The sequence below is a fragment of the Oenanthe melanoleuca genome, chromosome 1 (assembly GCF_029582105.1).
Source record: "Oenanthe melanoleuca isolate GR-GAL-2019-014 chromosome 1, OMel1.0, whole genome shotgun sequence".
NCBI classification, from domain to species: domain Eukaryota; kingdom Metazoa; phylum Chordata; class Aves; order Passeriformes; family Muscicapidae; genus Oenanthe; species Oenanthe melanoleuca.
In genome coordinates this window covers 22185822-22208013 of record NC_079333.1, presented here as the reverse complement: position 1 = coordinate 22208013, position 22192 = coordinate 22185822, and the positions used below count along the sequence as shown (strand labels likewise).

The window sequence follows — 22192 nt, the reverse complement described above, 5'->3', positions numbered from 1 at the left end:
AACAGTGCTACCATTTATTCAGCAAGAGACTATCACAGAAACTTTCCCTGAAGTGTTATGCTTATATGTGTGTCCTAGAGCAGGGGAGTGAGGAGCTAAATAGTGTTATTGATGTCTTTGACCTGCCCTTTAGAACAGAAGTCCTGCCTTTCAGTTACTTCCAGGGCACTCCACTGGGCAAGGCAGCAGCTCATCATGTCTTGGGAGGGGTTTGTGCAGCTGTGAAAGCTCTCCTGCCAGACATGGCACACAGTACACTTCAAGTGCATGTATGTATGCAGAGGAGAAGCTCAAAAACATCTTCCCTTGGGAAAATACCTACCCTTGTAGGTTATTTTGGAGCTCCACTGATGTGGTTCTCCAAAAGACAGACTTAACAGCACCCGTAATGAGGGTGCCACTCCATTAGAGCTGGTTAAGTCACCCTCAACCCTGTTTTCATTACAGTGACAGTCTTGTGACAAGGGCAAATTGCAGGAGAAGCAAGTCCCACTTGGAATGAACCCTGTGTATAAACAAGGCGGAATTGCAGAGCAAATGAGTTGCAAAACAGAAGCAAATTATGTTTTAACCTTTTCTTTGTGAGTCTTTCCCTGATGTCTGATTAACTTTCCAGTCAACTGACTGACCTACCAACCAGGAGTGCTGCTGTGAGAGGAGGGGAGTGTTGGTTGTCAGCTCAGTTTGGGGGTGGGATTTTTGAAATGTTTTATTAGCAGGTAGTAATATGAGTAACAAAATAAAACCTGGGAATTAAGAGAGTTCCCAGACAGAAATGTTCCCTGCTATAGCAAAATCAGAAACAATGTGCTGCCTGTACAGACAGCAGCATGGTGCAGTAGGTGCAATGCAATCCTTCATCTGTGTTCAGCCCTGGTAACACCTCATCTGAAATGCTATGTTGAGTTTGGGGTATCACACATCCAGAAAAATGTGAACTTGTCAGAGAGGTCTAAAAGCAAAGAACAAGAATGATCAAGAGTCTAAAAAAAACCTCACCTACAGAGAAGGTTGAAAGACCCTGGCAATGTTCAGCCAAAAGAAAAAAAAAAAAAAAAAAAAAAAAGATGACAACTGAGGGAGGAACATAAGTGATTTAAAAGTTGATAAAAGGCTATTGCAGGGAAGGAGGGAATGATTTGTTCTTTTTGTCTGTAGTGGCTAAGACAAAAGTAATAGCTTTAAATTGCAGCAAGGGAGACTCAGGTCAAACTTCAGGAAAATGCTCCAGTGGTAAAGACAGCAAAGCATAGGAACAGATTGTCAGGAGATGCTGCAGAATCTCTGCTCTGGAGGGCAGAGGATGCTGTGTCCCTGACATGACTCATGTGTCCTGCCTTGAGTTTGGGGAATGGCATAGATGGTGACTGAAGTACCTTCCCACAGTGCTGTGACTCACCTAACCCTGGTCCTATAGGGATTAAGATTCCCTAATAAATGAGTCCCAGCAAAAAAAAAAAACCTCCTGCGGAATTCCCACCCTGCTTCCTTCTCCACTGACTCTTGGCAGTATCAGCCCCAGCGCAGAGGACTGAGAGCCATGTCCTGGCAGCAGGAGCCAACTCTGCCTCCTTCCCTTGTGCAAAATGCTGCTGCCATGCAGGAAGGTCCTGCAGCAGACTGCTGGGGGCTGCAAAAACCAAAGCAGTTATGAATTTTAGACGCAGCAATGAGACTGCCACTACCTGAACATCTGGTAGGGGTTGAAAAATGGGACTGCTGGTTAGTCCTGCTGAAAGAGAGGGGTAGCCCTTGTCTTTATATGAGTTTAATAGGTACATTGCTGTTTTCATGCTGAGTCTCTGTGATGGGGGGTGGTTTCCCCCAGAAGGATTCTGAAAATTGCCTGTGAAAAAGAAAATTAAAAAAGGACAAAAATAACTACGTAAGAGATGGAGTTCTGAGCAGATTTTGAAGTGTCTGAAGTCCCTCTCTGATGCTAAAGGGAATTGCACACAGCTGGCATCACCAGTGTGTGTGGCCAGGCTGACCTGGCCAAGACACTGCAGCAAGTCTGTGCCTCTGGGGTGGGATTTGCTGCAGGTGGCTCCATGGGCAGTTCAGCTCCAGAAACCAGACTTACTCACTGCTTTCATGCAGTGCTATAAACCAAGGGGAACAGCAGGCACTATTCAAGCTCCCTGAAAAACTGTAAGCACTTTTGTGAAGTGGGCAGGGTTTCAGAAGTGCCCGGCACCTGTTGAGCAGAAAATATCGTTTTTTGGAAAATCTGACCACTCTCTGAGGAACCTGAATGGGAGCTCTTGTGTTCTGACCTTTTCCATTTGTTTGTTTTTGGTTTTTGTTTTTTTATTTTTCCTCAAATCTTTTACCTTTTTAGGGTTGGGGGCAGATTTTTCTAAACATACACCGGAACATAACTGGGACTTGCCATTTCTAATGCTGCAAATCAGTGCTTACAGCCCTCTGAGAGGAGGAAATGTGGTTCAGATTCTTTCCAGGAGATGCCTTACTTTGCTTTCTGAAGGAATAGGGTAGATATAACAATCCTAATATTTCATGCTTCCCTGGCAACTTTCATGCAATGAATCTAATGTGTTTTACATGGGTTAACCTCACTGCCCTGCTCTAACCAGGAGGTGATGGGAGAGGGGGTGTTATTTGCTGCAGTTTGCAGAGGGAGAGCAAAGGAGTGACTCACTCAAGGTCACACAGTGAGTTAAAAGCAAATCCACAGACCTCCCCCGATTCCTGCCCCCATCCATAACCCCAACTGACACTCAAGTCGCTGTTTTCTGAAGTGTGTAAGTGAGGCAGCATGGTTTAAATGTGTCATTTCATATGTACAGTAGCTCAGGGATGCGTGATGATTATTGGTCTCTGCAGATCAAATTACAGTTTGTTTCTCTCCGTTTGGCTGTGTTTAACGGTGGCTGGATCTGATCGATGGCACTTCAGGGTGGTGGTTGCTCTGAGAGACAGACATTTTTCACAGTTTTGCAGTGGAGAAAAGGGTGCTGCCAACACATCTGAGGACCCAGCTAGCTCTGAACCAGCACATCAACCACAGTGTGACTAACCTCTGGTGGTACTCAGCCATCACACTAGTGAACTTACTCTGATCTTATGTGGTGGAGATTTTGCTTCTCAGCCCGAGCAGCCTGTAAGATGCTAAATATTGTACCACATTGTATGCAGCCTTCCAGATTTTCAGTTTTCCATAATTAAATTAAATACTGATATCTTGCTGGTGCGGCTTCTGAAATAACTTTTAAACGGCTCATGACTGTTGCTTGTTTGTTGTTATTGTTCCTCCACAGCAATCTCCTAAATCTAAAAGCCTAACAGAACCTCACTCTGTATTTTTCTGTCCTACCAGGCAGAGAGTTTGAAGGTGAGGAGGAGTACCTGGAGATCCTGGGGATCACACGCGAGCAGTCGGGCAAGTACGAGTGCAAAGCTGCCAACGAAGTTGCCTCAGCAGACGTCAAGCAAGTCCGGGTCACTGTGAACTGTGAGTGCATCTCAGCTGGGGCAGGCAACGGGGAGAGGGTTACTTCAGGATAGACAAAGAAGTGCTTCTGGGCTGGGGTTATACAATCTGAAAGGGAGGGCGCTGAGAAAGCTATCTGCAGTGAAACACTTGCCACAGGGTACAGTTTGTGCTTCAAACCTGGTAACATGTAAGAAAAGGCTGAGGGAGGTGTGGTACAGAGAGACAGACAGACAGGCAGAGACAGAAAGAAGAGCTGTGAGCTGCCCCTGTCTCTCCCCTCTGAAACACTGGCAGAGCCTTGTTTCCACTCATTGATATTCGGGTGAACAGCAGCGTGAAGAGAAGCTTTGCCAAGGCAGCCAGGAGAGATAAGGAAGGGCTCAGCTGGCTCTGAGCAAACACATGCCTGCCTGCACCCAGCCATCTCAGCACTGCCTACACAGCTACCACAGCCAGGGGACACGGGGCATGTGTTAATGACAGGGTGTAAAAACTTAACTTTTATGTAGGTTTCAGGTAATTGCTTTAAAACTCTGTCTAAAAGACCCTTCTTGCACCAGTGCAATCCAGAAAGGGGTTTTGGCCAAAGGATACAGCAATCCCTTAAAAGCACTGTGAGGCACAGTAAGCTGTGGCTTGTTTCCACACCTCTGGATTGGGGCATGGATCCCATCCCATATGCACTTAGACAGGTATCCACTCTGCTGGCATGCTCCTCTCACAGTAACACAAGATATTTCAAACTGATCCTGCTCTTTAATCCTTTAATATGTCCACCTCCATACTTGTATGGCTTATGTTTGGCACTTGAGTGATGTAAAGTGAGCTATCCCCATGTGCCTGCTTTGTTTCTTTGCTTGGAGGCTAATAACTCTGCAGCAAGGATGGATGAATGGGAGGTATGTTCTCTCCTGATCTTCTTCAGTTTAAATTGAGACTTAAACCAGAATATTAACTTAAATTAAAATTGGAGATGGCTACAGATATATTTCTGGGTGCATATTCATGCCTTGATTCACAGGTACAACTGTTAGGGAGCAGTGAGGGGCAGAGAGCTGATGGCATCAAGTGTTTCAGGCAATACCAACTTTAATTTGACTGTAGGTGATTAAAGCACCTTTAATACCACTCTTCCTCCTCATTTTTTTCCCTTGGTCCCATGTGGGCCATCACATCATATCAACTTTTCTGTCTTGCTTAGAAGTTGAGGTTATAGGCTCCCTGCAGCCTTTTCTGAATCCACAGTTTTTTATAATTCCCTTAGAAATTGGGTGGAAGTGGTTTAATATTACTTTCCTCATGGGCCAAATTTGGCATTAATATGAGTAGCAGATTTTCTGCACTGAAAGTATAGAAGTGTCAAAAACAGCTGAATGTATAAACTGGAGACTTTCCATGAGAACCAATTAATAATTTCAAACATTTCTGTGAAACATAATTTCAATGGTGCTTTAACGTGTTTGAAACAGATTGTTTGTATAAAGTCAGAATGTTTGATTTTGATTTAGTTTCAACACATAACTATGCCATGGTAAGATCTTAAACATTTTAACTGTTGGAAAATATGAAAAAGTGATGTTAATATGTGGTGTAATTTGTAATGTAAGCAGCTTAAAATTCCTCAAGGACAGATTTTTTTCTTTTGAAAAAAGAGAACTAAATATAAGAGACTATGAGGACCATGCAGGGGAAAAAATCAGTCTTATTAGGGGAATGAAAACTCGGTATTTGCATACATCTTTCCCCATCCTGCTTTGTTAAACAACACCACAAGCAGCAGAAAGTGGGAAAACCACAGTAAGTTTGAAAAATGGAGCCTTTCCAACCTCAGGAGCTTCCTGGCATTTTCTTATCCATTTGCTGCGGAGCACCGTCAGCTCGGACTGCAGAAAGAATCTGACTTTGCTTTGGTCTCACACTACCACCTTCAGGCTTCCCAAGTAATTGCCCTTGTGTGTCACAGACAGGGAAACTGAGGCCTGGGGAGAGTGGGAGGAGAACAGGCAAAGGGAGCCCACTCCTGGCTTCCCAGGCAGCAAATGGCTCACACAGAGCAGCTGCCTTCTAGGGGCAAGAGGCTGGTTTGTTTGGGACTGCCAGCTGCCCCTCTCCCGGGAGAGCACTGCACTGTTCACCATGGTGAATACAGGGACTGCTCAGAGCAAGGGGCTGGGCTCCCTGGAAGCCGGCTGGGAAGCAGACACTTGCTGGAATCGTTTTCTAGGACCATGGAAAGGTGCCTATTCATTCTGTGACTCACCTCTTGTACCAGATTCATGAAATGGAAAGGTTTGTCTCGCTGGAGACAGTAAGAAGATATATTGCTCAAACCAAAAAATCAAATAAGAATGCTTTAAAAATCACCTTCACTATCCTTTTATTATCCCTCCTCCTTTTCAAATTTAAAATATTTACATGAACCCACAGCCTTTGAATGTAGGATCCTATTTATGTAAACTCATTAATATTTATGATGTTAGAGGGCGCACTGCAATATCCCTAAAGCCCTGCATAAAATCCCGATTAAGGTCAGGGAAGGGATCGTACTGAGATGGCTAATGTGTTCACAAACAAATTTCCATCCATACACTCTCCAGACAGAATTATTTTTTTCTTTGACTGAACAGTCCATTTTGCTGTTGTTTTTTTCTTTTGGCCTCTCATTTCTGGGATGGCAGAGTGTGTTTCATGGTAACTTGAGTCTCAGAAAAGTATCTGTCTAAGTCACAGCCCTGTAATCTCAGGGTATGCAAGTATTAGTAAAGAGAGACAAGGCTGATCCCTCTCAGCAGCCAGGTGGAAATAATTCTGCCTTTCAAGATGTAAAGCTTATCACTTAATATTTTGAACATAGGGCTGGGATTGAAGATGCCAGTGCCTACCATACCTGGTTTCCAGCCAGTACTGAGACCAAGCTCCAGCAGAGCACACCAATATATTTTCCAAGTTTGGTTCGCCCATGGCACAATGCTCAGACTTCAAAGTAAGCAGAGGTGGGAGCACTGTGCTGGGCTGAGGGAAAACTTGAGGCAGAGCAGTCACAAGCGAGCCCTTCTGGAGCTTGTGACAAAGCACGATGTCCAGGAAGGTTTGATCAGAATTTGTCACCTTGGACACCTAAGGGAAATGTCTCAACACTGGCTCTCAGAGTTCCACCCACAGTTTCTGCTAAAGTTCTTCTCTTTTAAGACATTAATATATTTCTGTTTCATACATGTTGCCTCAGTCCTTTCTTATTACAATTTTGGCATTAGGCAAAGAGTTTATGTGGAATATAATTTTCATGCTAGTGTTAAATTCCATTTTTATTCCTTTACTTTTGCTGTCTTCCTTTACCCTTGATGAAGTCTTTCTCTCATCTTCTCTATGATAAGCCCATGTGAACTACAGATCCGTAGGTAAATATTCATAAATTGCAGAAGTCCATCATTAACCTTAACTTTGCCTGTGTATGCCTATGCATTTATGACAGAACTTTATTCAGCAGTGCTGAAGAGAAGCACGTGTAAGGAGTGCTGCTAATGTTGTATATCAGGGAGAGTTCAAAGAGCAGTGTTCTGCAGAGGAGCAGAGGGAACAAGGGCCACAGCAAACAGCTGCCATGGGCCTCCAGTAGCTCAGTTTGCATGAGGCAGGCAGCTCTGACAAAGTTTCACTGCTTTGTTCCACCTGGAAGTGTGTGGATTGACCACGTGTTTCCTTGCTGCAGACCCTCCCACCATCACAGAGTCCAAGAGCAATGAAGCAGCCACGGGACGACAAGCCTTACTGCGGTGCGAGGCATCAGCAGTGCCCACGCCCGATTTCGAGTGGTACAGAGATGACACCAGGTAAGGCCTTTAGCCTGTCTCTTCCCTCCTCTCTTTTTTGGTCCATTGAATAGAGGTTCCTGTCATCCTGCCCAGCTCCTCTCAAACAAATTGCTCCTCACAATGTCCCATCAGGCTCAGCAGAGCCAGCATGGTCATGGCTGGAGGAGGCAATTCCCCTCTGCACTGGAGATGCTCAGGGAAGTACAGAGGATGGAGCTCTTGCCTTGAAGTCAATTATGGGCCAAGCCAAATTAATACAATGTTCATGTGTTAAGTAGCCCATGATACAGACCAAGAAGTAGGTAGTATAACTATGCAATTAGATAAATGCTATTCCAGATGCATTCTTCTAGAGAAAGCAGGTATGAGATTTCCCCAGCTATATGACGTGAGACTCTCAGACTTGCATATGAGAATAAATGAGAAGATGGATCTGTCTTTTCTATCTGAGCATTACCTGGCATTAAGAAGGTTGTGTTATTCCTGTACATTTTAGGGTAGCCAGCCTTGAATAGGGTGCCCAGGTTCAGGGGTGACTCAACATGGGTATAGGCACATATTGTGAATCAGTGTTTCACTAAGAATATGTTGTTCAAGGACAGACTAGCCTTCAGCTGACCATGGTGTGTTTATTTCCAGAGTGACTTGGTGCTGGGTTAATGGTTCCTCCCTTTCCCTTGTCTTTCCTTGGTTCTCCACTGCTTTACCAGTGGAGGGATTTCCTTCCCAGTACACAGCTCTCATTGCACTGTCCACCTCTTCTCCTTTCTTCCCAGGATAAACAGCGCCAATGGTCTGGAGATAAAGAGCACGGGAAGTCAGTCTCTGCTGATGGTGGCCAATGTCACTGAGGAACACTATGGGAACTACACCTGTGTGGCTGCCAACAAGCTGGGAGTCACAAATGCCAGCCTATACCTTTACAGTGAGTATGGGAGAGGGTGAAGGGAGGCTTTCACAAAGACACAGCTGTGCAGGAGGCACATGGTGGTCAAAACTCAGGAAGGCATCTGCTTGACAAGCCAGTCCCCTCAGACCTGCAGCCATGACCTGGCTTTCAGCACTCTGCTTCGGATACCTGCGTGTTCATACTTGCCTTGAAACACAAACACGGCCAAATCAAAAGGTTTGCAGTCAAGCACTTTGATTGACTGGCTTTGCTGAAGACAGATTTTGTTAAAATAATAAAAATGTGTTTGTTTTAAAGCTGGAAACAAAAAACACTTTAGAATGACAGCCCCTGTAATAAGTAGACAGAAGGCCAGGGCTTGGAGGATCCATGACAGGTGAGAAATGACAAGTAATTCAGGGAGATGGAGAGAGCTAGCCACCGAGCCTGAGGAGAACAAGACAGTCAAGAAAAAGAGAAATTGGTTTGAAATTGGAAGGGATAGAAATGAGGAAAGACAGAATGATTTTAAAGGGATATACCACAGGGACTATGGGGGAAAAGGTAATCAACAGATGAAATATGGAATAAGGTTCCTTGGATCTCATTCTGCTAGCTTTCAATTACTGAGTTTGTCTTACTAAGTTTAAAGAGACAGAAGCTGGGACTAGACCAAGCTCTAGAACAGTTACCTGCTGGTTCTGAATTTTGCAGCTGATTCAAACCTGATCCTAAACAGAGCCCCTGCCCCTCACCTACCCTCCACATGCACATAAACACTGTGGTGTATTTAAAATGCAGCTCCCAATTCCAGGTCTAAAACTTGGGCTCGACTTGGCCCACATGTTATTGGCAGCAGAGATACACTGCAGCAAAATGACTTAAATAAATGGACACGTAGACACAAAAGTGACTGATGGCAGTGTTCCTGTGACAGTCCCAAACTGAATTAAAACTCTCATGTCATGACCTGTATGTCCTTTTAAACAGAAAAAAAAAAAAAAAATAAGCTGTGTAAAGCAGTCAGTATGGGATGCAGTTTAGTCTAGTTTCTGCTCTGACTGAAAAAAAAACAAAGTCATGATTTGGTTATTTTTAACAGATGTAGTACAAAAGGATAAATCCATGGGCATTCTTAGTTTACCACCTTTGGATTTATTTCATGGCAGTTTGAATTTTTGCAAATTTGGGTATATTTTGTGGCAGCTATTTTCTAAAGAATAGATATTATCATAAAGGAACATATATTTGATTTCCTGTAGCATTGCAGCACACAAAGCAAATTTCTGCTTTGAAAGTCTTTTCACCCTGTTCTTGTGACTGTCATGAGATTCAAAAAAAATCCTCAGGCAGCAATCTGGAACACAATTTTCAAATACTCCAGATTTGTTCTTGCTGATATTAATATAATTCTAAGTTTAGAATCCATTATTTGTGACTGAATTCTAAATTTGGCCCTCTCTGTTGGTTCCTGTTACACAGATGAACTGAAATTCATCACGGAAACAAAATGTAATGATGTAACTCAATAATGTATATATGCACATATGATTTTAGCTGGGGGGTTAGTTTTGCTAGAGAAGCATTTTGCATGACTTCAGAACTTCACCTCAAAGGATCTCAAAGGATTTGCTAGCAATGAATATTTTAATATCACAAGTCACTTAAAATGGGTGAGTGTTGTTAGCACCGTTTTGCAGTAGGAAGTTAAAGTACAGAGTGAAGAAGTGATTTATCCATGGTCATAAAATGAGTGTCATAACCTGTGAGAGACCCAGGGAAACCTGGCAAAGTTGCTATTAACTGTTCCAGGAGGAAATGTGGCAACTCTTAAAGATGATTTGCAACAGTAAGGATCCTATTTTAGCCCCCTTTTGATGTGTATGAAGAACACCTTTTCTCTTTCTTTCTTTCTTTCTTTCTTTCTTTCTTTCTTTCTTTCTTTCTTCCTTCCTTCCTTCCTTCCTTCCTTCCTTCCTTCCTTCCTTCCTTCCTTCCTTCTAGTTGGACTTGATAATTTTTTTTTACATTCAAGGCCTGTTTTTACTGGAGGACCTTAGAGAACTTCACAAGAGCCAGGAGAATGAAGGTGCAGGAGCTGAGAGAGATTTGATGATTTTCATTGAAGTCTTTCTAACTTGTTTTTGTTGCTTGGTTAATCCCTACTTTTTCACTGTGAATTTGCTTCATATTGTTTCAAGAAATATCTGTTCTTCTAGTTAGTGTGGAAGAAAGAGAGAGAAAAAATAAATTCAGGCAGACTACAGTTGGTATTTTGAAGGTTAAGAAATCAGGGGGGAAACGAGTTAAGAGAATCCAGCTTCATAAAGATAAAGAAAGCTGCTGAAAAAAACCTACAAGCTCAGATGAAAGAAATGCTGTAGTGATCACACAGTAGCTGAAATAACAGGTAATGCACATTCTCAGCCACACACCCAGACAGAAAAATAAAGCAGTGCCAAGTTTTTGCAAGGTACAGCAGATACTTAAATACTTGGGACTGTTTTTCATCCCTAGAATCAGAGATCTTATTTCCTTTTTAAACAGAGAACAAGCTCACTGTAGAGCACCGTCCCACTGGGGAGGTAAGTACAGCAATGGCTCCTCAGTGTCCCATTGCAGCACAAAAAAAGAATGGCAGCAAGGAGTGAAGAAACAACCAGAGAGTTAATAATGAGGTACTGGCAGCTTTGCCTGAGGTGGAGGGCAGACAGGGAGCAAGCAAAATGATGTGAAAGAACAGTTTAGCAATAGAGAAAAATTGGTGACTACCATTTCATGAAATCTCAGTCAGCACTGAAAAACTCTCAAAGAGACTGAGTGCCTTAGATGCCAATGTCATAGATAGAAGATGCATTAAAATACAAAAGCAGCTTCTGTGAGCTGTATGAATAGATAGCTAGTGAGCTTCTTAAAGGATGTAGTAGCAGGATTGCCTTCTGTAGATGGAGAGATTTATACCACTCCTGGAGAATGAGTTTACAACAACATAAATATGGCCCTACCAAAGGTTTAACTTACCCAGGAAACTGCCTCCAACAGCAACTCTGGAGTATGTTTGTAGAGAGGTATTCAGGTAGAGTTTGATGATACAACTGATCTAATAGCTTGCTGACATTCCTTGCTCCCCAGTCCTTTTGCTCACCCTGCTCTCTGCCATGTGGTTTTTGTTGTTTCCCTTATTCTGCCACTCAGTGGACAACCCACCGAGCCAGTCCAACCTGCTAAACCAGTGAACAGGAAAATGAGCTTTACTGCTCATCTCCCTAAAATGCCCCAAATGTTTTCTTTTGTTGTACTGAGCTGAACTAGTTCATGGCTGGGCTCAACAGGCACCAAAGCCCATGCAGGAGAGGAAGCTTTATCGCACATCTGTGGGTATGAGGAGCTGGGAGGCAGGACCATGTTTGGCAGCAGTGGTTGATTCAGCTCTGCAGAGCTTGGGAGCAAGATTTGTAACTCCTAATCACAAAAAAAAATGGCCAGTAATACACATCTCTGTGAAAATTACCTGACAGAGAGGCAAAGCCAGGGCTGCCATCACAGAGGAACAGAGGTGAAAAGCAGTGACACGACTGAAGTGAAGGGGTTCTTCTCCAAGTGTATTAGGAGGTAGGGAACATGTTTTCTTTTAGTTTTTCTCCTCTAGCAGCACTATGAAAAGCATTATGAGTGAAAGTCACAATTTGTATCTTAACACATGCTATACAGATGTGTATACACACACACACACACACACATATATATATATATGCATAGCAGATACACATTGCTGGAGAAACACAGGTGCATAGGTTTATGTGTAGGTGAGTATGTATACTTAGGCATGCACCTCTGTGATGTAGGAGCAAACCCACACACCCCTCCACAGGCACACAAAAGCACCAGGTGCAGCACCTGGCACATTCTAGCAAAGCAGGGAAAAGAAAGAAAAGCTTTTCCAAATTAGTTGCCTTCTGCCTCCTGCTGAGCTAGCCCATCCCATAGGCTGAAACGGGAGACAGCAGCACAGTGCTGCACATCCTGATGCAGACCTGCTGGCTCAATGACAGGAGGCTGCCACATAAGGAGGTCTCCTGCTGCATCCATCTCCCTTTGGGAACCGGCAGGCACAGAGGGGAAGCAGAAGCTGGCAAGACAGTGCCAACTCGAGAACCTTCAGGTGGAGCCCAGCAGTTTTGGTTTCAGCAAGGCACGTTCCTAAAGGCTGGCCTTAGCCTCTAACTCGTTAGCATCCCAACACAGTGTGCACATGCCACACCCCTCCTTCCTCTGCCCACGTTTCGTTGTGCCTGTCTTTGGTTACAGTGGTGGCTGCTGGGGTTTGGAACCTTAGCTGTGGCCAAAATCCTTCTCAGTGGCTCTTAGTGCACACCCCCTGTTTTCCTCAGGGAGACCCAGCAGGGAGGAAAAGTGGTTTGGACTGACAGTCAGAGAGGGCAAGGCTGAGACACTGCTAATGAGCCAGGGTGGAGCAGTAAAAGCAGCACACAGTGGGAGAGGGGAACAGAGACAGAGTCCTTGAATAGAAAGCAGCATGATAATGAGGCCATAGTGCTTTGCTTTAACTGCTTATGCTGTGCAGCCTGCAGCCTGCTGTGCAGGAAGAAGGTAAAGGGGAGTTGAGTTATTTAACCAAACTAAATAACAAGGAAGTCTTGTCAGCACAAACAGCCTGCTTTCGCAGAACAATAGTCCCCTGTTGCTACATAAACACAGAGATCCAAGCTAGACTTGTATTTGATCTCCCCTCTGCCTGCTGTGGATCCAAACAGCTCCATTACCACCATGAGGGCAGGAGTTCTGCCAGTATCATAGGGATGGGCTCAATCCTCATGAGTCCAGTGAGACAGAAATTCACTCCTTGCACCAAGGACACTGTAGAAAGAGCATTGGGCTCCAAATAGCTGGGCCTAGGTGATCAGAGAATAATAGTGGGCTGCTGATTTATCCTGCCAAGCTCTTTGTCCATCAGCAGTGATCTTAGCAGGTAAGCCTAGAGATAATTCATTGCCCCAGGCTTACCAGCTGTTGCAGCTAAATGTCTACCTATGGATCAGTCCATGGGCAGGAACTTGTCTCAGTCAGTACAAGGCATCCAACAAGCTCTGAAGGCAAAGAAAGGAGACCCAGTGATAATAGCCAAGCCTGGGGACCTTGTATTCTTGGGTTTGTGTCTGGGTCTGCCAACAGTTCAGCATTTGACCGTGGGCAAATTGCTTCGTGCTCTATGCATCACCTGTGCCATCTGTGAAGCAGAATTAACACTACTGCTAGCCTCAGACTGAGGTCTCTGGTTTCACTCAGTGTCTGTGCAGTTCTTTTGGGATCCTTTGTGGAAGAAGCAAACCATGAAGCCAGCAGCGATGTATATCAAAGTCCTGCTGGGATGTATAGCGAGGACACATTATAAAAACCCTATGAACAAGACAGCAGGCTCTGCATACAACTGGAAGATGATGAGTCTGCAAAAACTCTGTCCCTCTCAGAGGACAAAAACTCTGAAGAAGCAGAGTGCCCTTGAGGATTTGCCAGGGTGACTGCTCCCATGCACAGATCCTCAAGGGGACTGTCAATGGCAAGAAATCCATTGTGGAGAAGGCTCAGGGGAGGCAACAGCTACCCATGGAGGACTTCCACAACTCACCTCTCTGCCAAGACTAGCCTCCAGACAGAGGTGTAGCTAAGAAGAGCTGTAGAGTGATGACATGAGTAGTCTTGAAAGTCAGAGGGAAGATATGGACCATCAGCTCCAATTACCTTCACTGCAGGTGCTTGCTGTTTGGCTATAATTTGTTTAGTTTTTCAAATCACTTCTCTCTGACTCCCAGTCCCAGGAGATGTTGATGTGTATTAGGCATGTTGCTAGCAAAATGCTATTTGTATGAAACCTACTCTAGTTTATTTATTTTGGGGATGGACAACTCCATCAGGTTTGTATCTGCTGCTTGCTTGGTGTGAAAAGTGGCTTATCCTTTTGTCCTGCATGTTGCTTATTGTTTTTTTTCCCCCCTTAGAACGAGTTTTACCCACACTCCCCAATCCTTTTCCAGGTCAGTATATGTTTTATGTTGGAATAGCTCTTTAGCCGGGTCATTCTCCGTCATCCTGACAAATGCTCAGAGCTAGGCAAAACAGCTCAGAAATGCAGGAAAATAAGGTTTTTCCCTTCTCATTTACATGTCATATTGTCTTTTCTTCTCACCTTCTTCATGCTTCTCTTTTCCCCCTCCCTCTTCAAGAAAACCAATCAACAGAACAGCAGCAACCTTTAACCAAGCTTTGAGCCACGGCATTGAGTTGTCACCCACGTGTGGACAGTCTTTAGTGAGGTTCAATCTCCCTGCAGACCTATTTCTAACACACATTCCCATCCTAAGCTCTCTTTGCCCACTTGTTCAGATTTGGATCAAAAGCATAAGCAGACCTAAAATTTTGCAGAGACAGTGCAAAGAACAAGTGGAAAACTAAAAATTAAAACACTGCCAAAAGGTATTTTTCACTCTAGTTGAACATCCTATCATCCACAGTGAAACACTTTTTTTTCTCTTGCTTTTGTCCCACCTTTACAAGCCTTCCCATCACATAGTCCTGCATCTGAGGCAGAAAGCATAAAAAGAGACACATGGTGAGGTGTTACTGTCTGCTTTATTCCAAAAGGGAAGAACATAGGAAGGCAAAACAGTGTCCAGGTGTTTTTTCTGTCTCTGTGTTGCCCACTCCTGCCTTGGGTGCAGACATCATGGTCCGAACATCCATATGAGATCTGGGGCTTGGTTGTGATGTTTTCATTCTGAAAAGGCACAGAGACCAGACATGTCCCAAAAGCAGGCTACAGCATTTGAAAGTGGTATCTGAAACTAAACCAACAATAAGGCAGCAAGTCCCTGTGTTCACTGAAAACTCTTGGCCCACAGTTCCTCAGTATCTTTGTTTTACTGCCATATGAGGATGATGCACTCAACTTATGGGTTACTCAGAGACCTAAATTGTTAATGTCTGCACAGAGCTCTGGAATAGAGTGTTGTTAGGAACCCATGTTGTTTTGCAAAAGAGCACCTGCTTGAACAAAGCACCTGCAGGTACTCCCATGAAAAGAGCAATAAACACTGGGTGTTATACATGCTCCGTTTAACTACTCTGCTGTTTTCAAATCAAACTCTGCTCTTGGCAACTTATTCAGGCTCAGGATGTAGTCACAATTGCCTATTTAAAAGGCAAATCCACAAATACAATTTAAGAAAAGTACCTAACAACAACAAAAAAAAAAAAGGGGAGGAGGAGGTAGAAATCAAGCTACCATTAAAATTAAATCCCAGGGAGTGATTTGTAAATAACATTCAAGGAGCTGAGAAAAGGAGTAAAGTAGGCCATTGGGAACCTACTGTGGAAAAATAAATCCAATTAAACACCATTATCTTATGTATTGCAAATGAAACTTGTGCTTGGATATGAAATTAAAGTTGCTGAGGCTGTTTTGGATGTAGGGATTTGAGGAGTTTTCCAGATTTAGGTGTTCTTTTTTTTTAAGCAGAATTTTCAATGACAAATACTTTTGTCTGATGAAAAACCCAGGGCTCTTTGGTTTTATGATTATTTTTATTATATATCCTTAAATTCCACAGACAGGCAGTGTTAATTTTTTTCATAGCTAGCCCTGTTTACAGCTGGTTTTGAATTAGGAGCCCATTAAGCTAAATGATAAAGCAAAATCTGCAAGTGAGCAAGGCCAGGATTCCCATTACAAATACACCTCCTAATCAACTTACCAAGGCCGTCCTGCACAGCTTTAGTTGATCCTTTAAAACACTTTCCCCTCCATCTCTCAAGCTATTATATTTTTACTGCTCCCCAGTCTCCCGAGATCACATTGAAGAATGTCCTGGTATGCCATCACTCCTGTGAGGAGTCCCCAGGAATTTGTGGTGCCAAATGCTGGTGTATCTCCCGTGACCCAGGACATGCCAAGAGGATTTTGCAGAGGGGAAAAGCAGAGTTTAAATACTCTGGGCCTCTCTTGTTTTTTGAAAGCCTTACCAACTTCTCCATTGAGGGCCTTCAGCACAGATGCTGGTGCTTTTCACATGTGCTTTATCACAGGGTGCTTTTACTTTGCTGCTCACCTTCAAAGAAACCTTGGGCATAAAATTTTGTTAGACCTTTTTCTTCCTATGAGTTGATGTTCTGAAATGTAGTCCTCAGCCCTCAATTAAACCATTCCTCAATGACCAGAATCACAGCCTTCTTCTTCTTTCTCCCTCAATTTTCATTTCTGTTAATCCTCAGTAACACTTCCCTGCCCTGTGGGGTTTTGAGAATTAATTTAAAAGGAAGGTGATTTGAGACGAAGAGAGCTGTAGCCCTGCTAAGCATTACTATCATTAGCTAGCTGCTGTGGAAACATCTTGCTTTCAGGCAGGCTGGAGACTCAGAAGCAGCCCATTCAACTAAACAAATGGGACTTGAATTTGATGAGACACTTTCCTTAAATGCTGATGGAGCCCAGCTGATTCAGCTCTCAGCTGACTTGTCCTTGATAAATTTTCCAGCCCTCCTGATTTTGCAGCCAGGCACTCAAAATGCTTTGAAATGTCTTCTGGGATGATGCCACATCATCACATCTTTCTGTCTGCAGTGTAACATCATGTTATAATGGGCTGCCACCAAGCAGGGGCCTTATTGCATCATCAGGTGCCTTTTCAAAAGGATTCTTCTTCTGGAAAAAGAGTATTTGTTCATTCCACACCACATCTGCCAATGGAAGGGCAAGTGTGGCCACTATTGATCCTCAAAGGGACTTGTCTCAGTTGCCTGGCACTAGCTCCATTTTTGTCCTTCATTCTCCCTTGTCCTCAGCCCTCTGAACATGAACTCTTTCCCTTTGATTAGCACCTAGTGTCCACATCAGAATGGCTTAGCCAGATTGATGGGCTTCAAAACCTGTGAGCCTTCCTCACAGGAGCTTTGTGATGAGAGCTTGTCAAAGGCTAAGTAGGGCCTTTCTCAGCATGGTTCCTTGATGCCCTGGGAGCTATGCAAAGGGGATGTGGTGTTTCACAAAGCAGCACATCCAGAGCTGCCCACAGGGCAACAAGTGTGTCAGTCTTTGGGGCCTGATCAGACAAAGTCATGGCTGTCAATAGGTTGATGCAAGATTTAAAGCAGCAGTGTTAGTAATTAGCAGAGTGGGAGGGAAAAGGAGAATGAGCCCTGCCTTTCTGCCAAAATGTGCACTGATCGGAGAATGACCCTGTGTGACTGTAGATTGTAGATAGTCTCCATTTAGCTGTAGCTTGTGTAGCCTGTACTGTCACTAATGCCTTCACCAGGTGGGTGGGAGCTGGGGGAAGGGAGAAAAGAGATGTTCATTTGGGTCTGATGGCCAGAGTGGGAAACAGAGAGCAGCTTGCTTTCTAATACCCTCTCACTCCTCTTTCCTCTCTCTGGGTGTCCTAGCTGTGCAGAAGAGAGTTTCTCTGTTGCAGTGGTCACCTCCCAACCATTTCTGCTTCCCTTTTGCTTTCTGTAGTGCATGCCCCTGCCAGTTCTGCTGAGCCACCTGCTCTCCTGTCAGCAGGGTCTGCTTTGGCAAAATCTGAGTCCATTAAAGCTAAGGAGAGAAGCAAGGGGGATTACAGCAGAGACTACAGGCTGTAAAGGGTTAAAATTTTATGGAAGTTTGCTGACTAGGCAGTCAGCCCTGCCAGTATAATGGGACAAGCTGAAAGCCAATCCACCTCTGGAGTCCTCTTCATTGTGGCCTGAGGGTGCTTTCTCATTTGGGCTCCAAAAGAGAGCCAGTGAAAGCCCTACGGCCAGGGAAGCCATAGTACAGACAGGCCAAAATACACAATCTTATCTTTTTGTGACCCCAACAGAGAAATAGAGAAAAAATAATGACCAGGGGGAAAAAAAATCACCATAGGGACAAAGCACATGAGGGTGTATTTCGAACCATGTCAAGTCTGGTATTCCCATAAATCCTAAGGGACATAGTTCACTGTACTGGTCACTCCATAGTGATGAGTGGCTGACTGTTCAGGGCATGCCTCACTTCCCTGAGAGCTGCCTGAGCCCTGGGCACTGGCAGCTGATCACAGCCATGGCCCTGGCTGTGAAGCAGAGCTCATGGCTCTCCTTGCTTCCCACGGGTGCTATCCACCCAGACTTTCCAAAGAGCTCAGTGTCCATTTGGTCAGTGCAGAAGGGATTGGCCCTGCAGGGTGGATGCTGAGACAGACCAAGCTTCTCTTGCTGCTCAGGGTCAGTGTCAGTCCCTGCCAGGGCTGCAGGCACTGAGGGCTGGCACTGACCTGGGTGCCAAGCCTGTGGGCCTTCAGGCCAAGGGAGCAGGGAGGACAAGGCAGGCAGCCAGCATCACAGTAATTACTTCCTGCTATTTCATAGGTACAAGGCAAGGGATGGCACTGAATCTTATTTTGGCAGTGTGATTTAAAGTGAGTAATACCAAAGTCAGAGGTGATGATACTGTCTTCCAAAAGGAGGTAGTATGGATGTAGACAAAAACAGCATCTTAGGGAAAAGAGACATGCCAAGAATTTATGCCAAGCTACCAGCATTGCATGGTGGGTTTTGCTGAATAGCAACAGACAGCTTCTGTTTGTTGAGATTGCTTAAAAAAATTAAAAGCCAATCTGCTTCTTCCCACCCCTCCCAAAAAAAAACAAAAAAAAGTGTAGAGAAAAGAAACAAGCTTTCTTAGAGAAAAAAAATAGAGACAAGACACTGGGGGAAAGAAAGAGAAATGGCTTTACTGCCTGATCTGTTTCTGTACTTTTTGTTCATTATTTTAATGTACACGGATTTATTAAAAAATGAGCCATGGGTTGTATATTATTTGCATAGTACAGTGCTGTGGAGGATCCAGTGAGTAAAGGAGATCAGCAGCAGAGGGTAGGAACTGAGACAGGAAGTCCCAGAAAGATATTCCTCAAGCTGAGCCCTTGCAGTGGATAAGGAAGGTTTCAAGGTCTGTGCAGTCACCGGTGTGGCTTTGCATGCATGCAGAACAGTCCTGCAGAACAGAGGTCAGGGCACAGCAGTCAGGTGGGAGAGCAGAGTTTGGGTGGGTCCAGTGGGGGAATAACTGCACTGCAGAGATTAGAAACAAACCCATGGAAGAGTGACTGCCGTGGAAAATCAGTTGTCTGATAGGCACAGTGATAGTATTAGTGTTGTAGCATGAAGAGAGTACCCTGCAGAACAGAGCTGGGGCAGGCTCGAACCCTCCTGAGCCAGATATCCCCAGCCCAGAGGACACTCATAGTCTGATACATCTGTATGTTAGATGAGCTTCTGAAGTCACAACTGAGCCTTCCTCCTTTAGAGACATTGAAGACAACATATCCCCACTGCACAGCACGTGTACTTAAATCCTTGCTCTCTCCCTCTTGTTCTCCCTATTTCTTGTGTTGACTTGCTGCAGAGGGCAGCAAGGAGGAGGATGAAGAGCTGCCACTGTTGTCTTGATTTAATCCTTAAACACACACACAAAAACTCCTCCAACCCCTATGAGAAAATGACCAAAGACTAATTTCCACCTTCCTCCTCCTCCTCCTCCTCCTCCTCTTCGCCCTTCCATTTCCAGTGTAAACCACTCAAGAATTTGCCTAACAAGCTGGCCTCCCCTCTGGTTATTGTCCCAAGTGAACAGCCTCTCCATTCACTAACCCATGACGGTAAGTTGGTTTTGGGAAGCAGGTTTATCTTCCCAGCTCAGGCAGTGCACTGGGCCCGCTTGTGAACCGGTTGCCACTCAGTGTCTGCTCTGCTGTTGATAAAGCACATTACACATGGCTGGGCTTGCATGATTAATACAGCTGTCTAAGTGCTCTCTCTAAAAACAAAAACAACCAGAAAGGAGAAGGGAGGTGTGGGATTTGGGAGGGAGGGAGGGTGTGCATGAGGGAAAAAAACAACCATTCCAAAGAAATCAGGCTTGCAGAAAAAGGCAGAGCACTTCTGGAGGGCCTTCCCTCCCATGGGCAAGCAGGTCTCCGAGCAGAGCTCCCCTGCAAAAGGGAGAGGCCTTTGGCAAGGTGAGCAGGAGCAATGTGATCCTTCCCCAGCATCCCTGCATGTCCCCCTGCAGCCTGGGGAGCGGGTGCAGAGGTGGGAGCACGGGATCAGGCCCTGGGGAAGGATGTGCTGAGCAGCACGGCTTCAGCAGAGTCTGTCAGGCAGTGGGTGGTGAGGTTACACTGACCCTGGGTGACACTGCCCAGCCTCGTCACCGTGCACACCTGGGCTCAGAGGCACAGCCCACAGGCACTGACAATCTCCAGGCACCCGAGAACATCTCATGAGGAACAGGAATAGCTTCCTGCATCTTTCCCAATGCTCCAACTCATCTGCCTGAAGGCCTGCCTGCTCAGCAGCCTGTGTAAGCTGTATCAACCTTCCCTTTTTAATAGTGGTCTGAGAATGGGCTGTGAGAAGCCACAATGGCTTCCTGCTCTGGCTTTTCCTAGGCCTGGGCCAGGTATTAAAACCATGCTTGCACTGTTAAGGTGTTAAAGTGACCAGGAGTCTTCCTCTGGAATTGCATGCACACGGACACTTACATATTTTGATGAGAACTACAGGGAGCACAAGGTAATACTTACTAAGGCCCGACATTTTAGAGACATACACCAGTGCAAGGGCCCAGCTTGACTGTCATGACATCTCTAATTCACTGAATTACTGAGAGTGATATCCCTAAGAAAACATCAAGGACGGGCTGGGAGGACACTCCTCTGCAGATACTAGAGAAAGATAGGGAGGGCAGAGGCTGCAGTAGGACTGGATTTCAGTACCAGAGTAACCTCAAGCACAGTGGCCACTCTCCACCTCAATTTAGTTCTTTTTATGATCCAGTCACCCCTACATATGTCCCCTGCCTCTTCATTTCTGGCTGCAGCCACTCAAATCTTTCCCATGCCACATATCCAGTAAAGCTTGTAGAAAACCATAGCAGGGATGAAGTGGGTAAACAGACAGACATGAAACTGATGAAAATATTAATTTTTCAAGAGATTCCAGAGCCTCCAATTAGCAAACCTGCTTCCTAGGGTGGCGTGTGCTCTGTGCTGTTTGTCCTCTATCGAGACACTGAGTTATGTGCTGGCATCACCTCTGGTCTGCAGTGTCCTAAACGGGTGCTTCAGAGATGAGCAGGAAAGGGATTGCTTTATCCTAGGAAAGCAAAAAGCAGAAAAAGCTCAGATCTTCCCAAAATTGCTCCTGAAAAGGTCTGTGCTACGTTATTTGAGTTTTTTGTGGTTTGTTGTCTTTTGGAGATTTTTTGTTTGTTTGTTTTTCATGCTTTGCTTGTAGAAGAAGAGTCTTTAATGTGTGATTTGAAGGCAATACAGCTTTAAGTATCTGATTTTTTAGGAACGTAGGGTTTGGGGGTTTTGGCTTTTTTTAAATAAACCTTCAGTTGCTAGGGAAATAAAAAGGGGTTGAGAACAATTTTTTCAGCTATAAGAAAACATTGAAACTTTTTATATATACAAGACAGATCTGATGATGAAAGATCTGTGTAACCTTGAAACAAAGGTGGTCTTCTAGCCACCACCAACCTCACTGGTCAGGATAACAGCTCAATTTTAGACTAGGATTACTGTAAACCAGCTCCAGGATAAATGATGTAAGCAGACAGCTCTTGAACACCACGACCTTCTCAGAAAGACACTGAAAAATACAATTTCAGGGATATTCTTCAGACCTTAGGGAAGGATGGGTGAGCTGCATTACAGAATGAATCTTCATTCCTCTAGACATGAGGTATGATAGATGAGTACTTAGTACACCATGAATGAGCTCCAAAACATGGGGAAGAACTGTTCAGTGCTAAAAAAGCATGAGCAAATTCTGAAATACATTAAACCGAGTGCAAAGATTGATAGACACCAGAGACATTTCCTTAATCTTGTTGGAGAGTTGCTGGAGGGCATCCTCCCCAGCTTACACAGTGGTACTTGCACCTCTAGGAAAGCCAGCCTCCTGCCACTGCAGTCACAGTCAAGT

At 44.6% G+C, this 22192-nt stretch overlaps 1 protein-coding gene across 5 annotated transcripts in view; it reads left to right on the top strand.

The window, feature by feature from the left end:
* Positions 1-22192, top strand: part of LSAMP (limbic system associated membrane protein) — a 979688-nt gene that overhangs the window by 947063 nt on the left and 10433 nt on the right. For 3 of the 5 annotated variants that reach the window (XM_056490684.1, XM_056490665.1, XM_056490673.1), the window contains 4 exons: positions 3341-3475; positions 7167-7287; positions 8046-8194; positions 14176-14211. In XM_056490684.1, coding sequence (XP_056346659.1) covers positions 3341-3475; positions 7167-7287; positions 8046-8194; positions 14176-14211 — 441 coding nt within the window. The remainder of the gene's footprint in view (positions 1-3340; positions 3476-7166; positions 7288-8045; positions 8195-14175; positions 14212-22192) is intronic. The other 2 variants (XM_056490700.1, XM_056490693.1) reach the window with 1 other exon arrangement.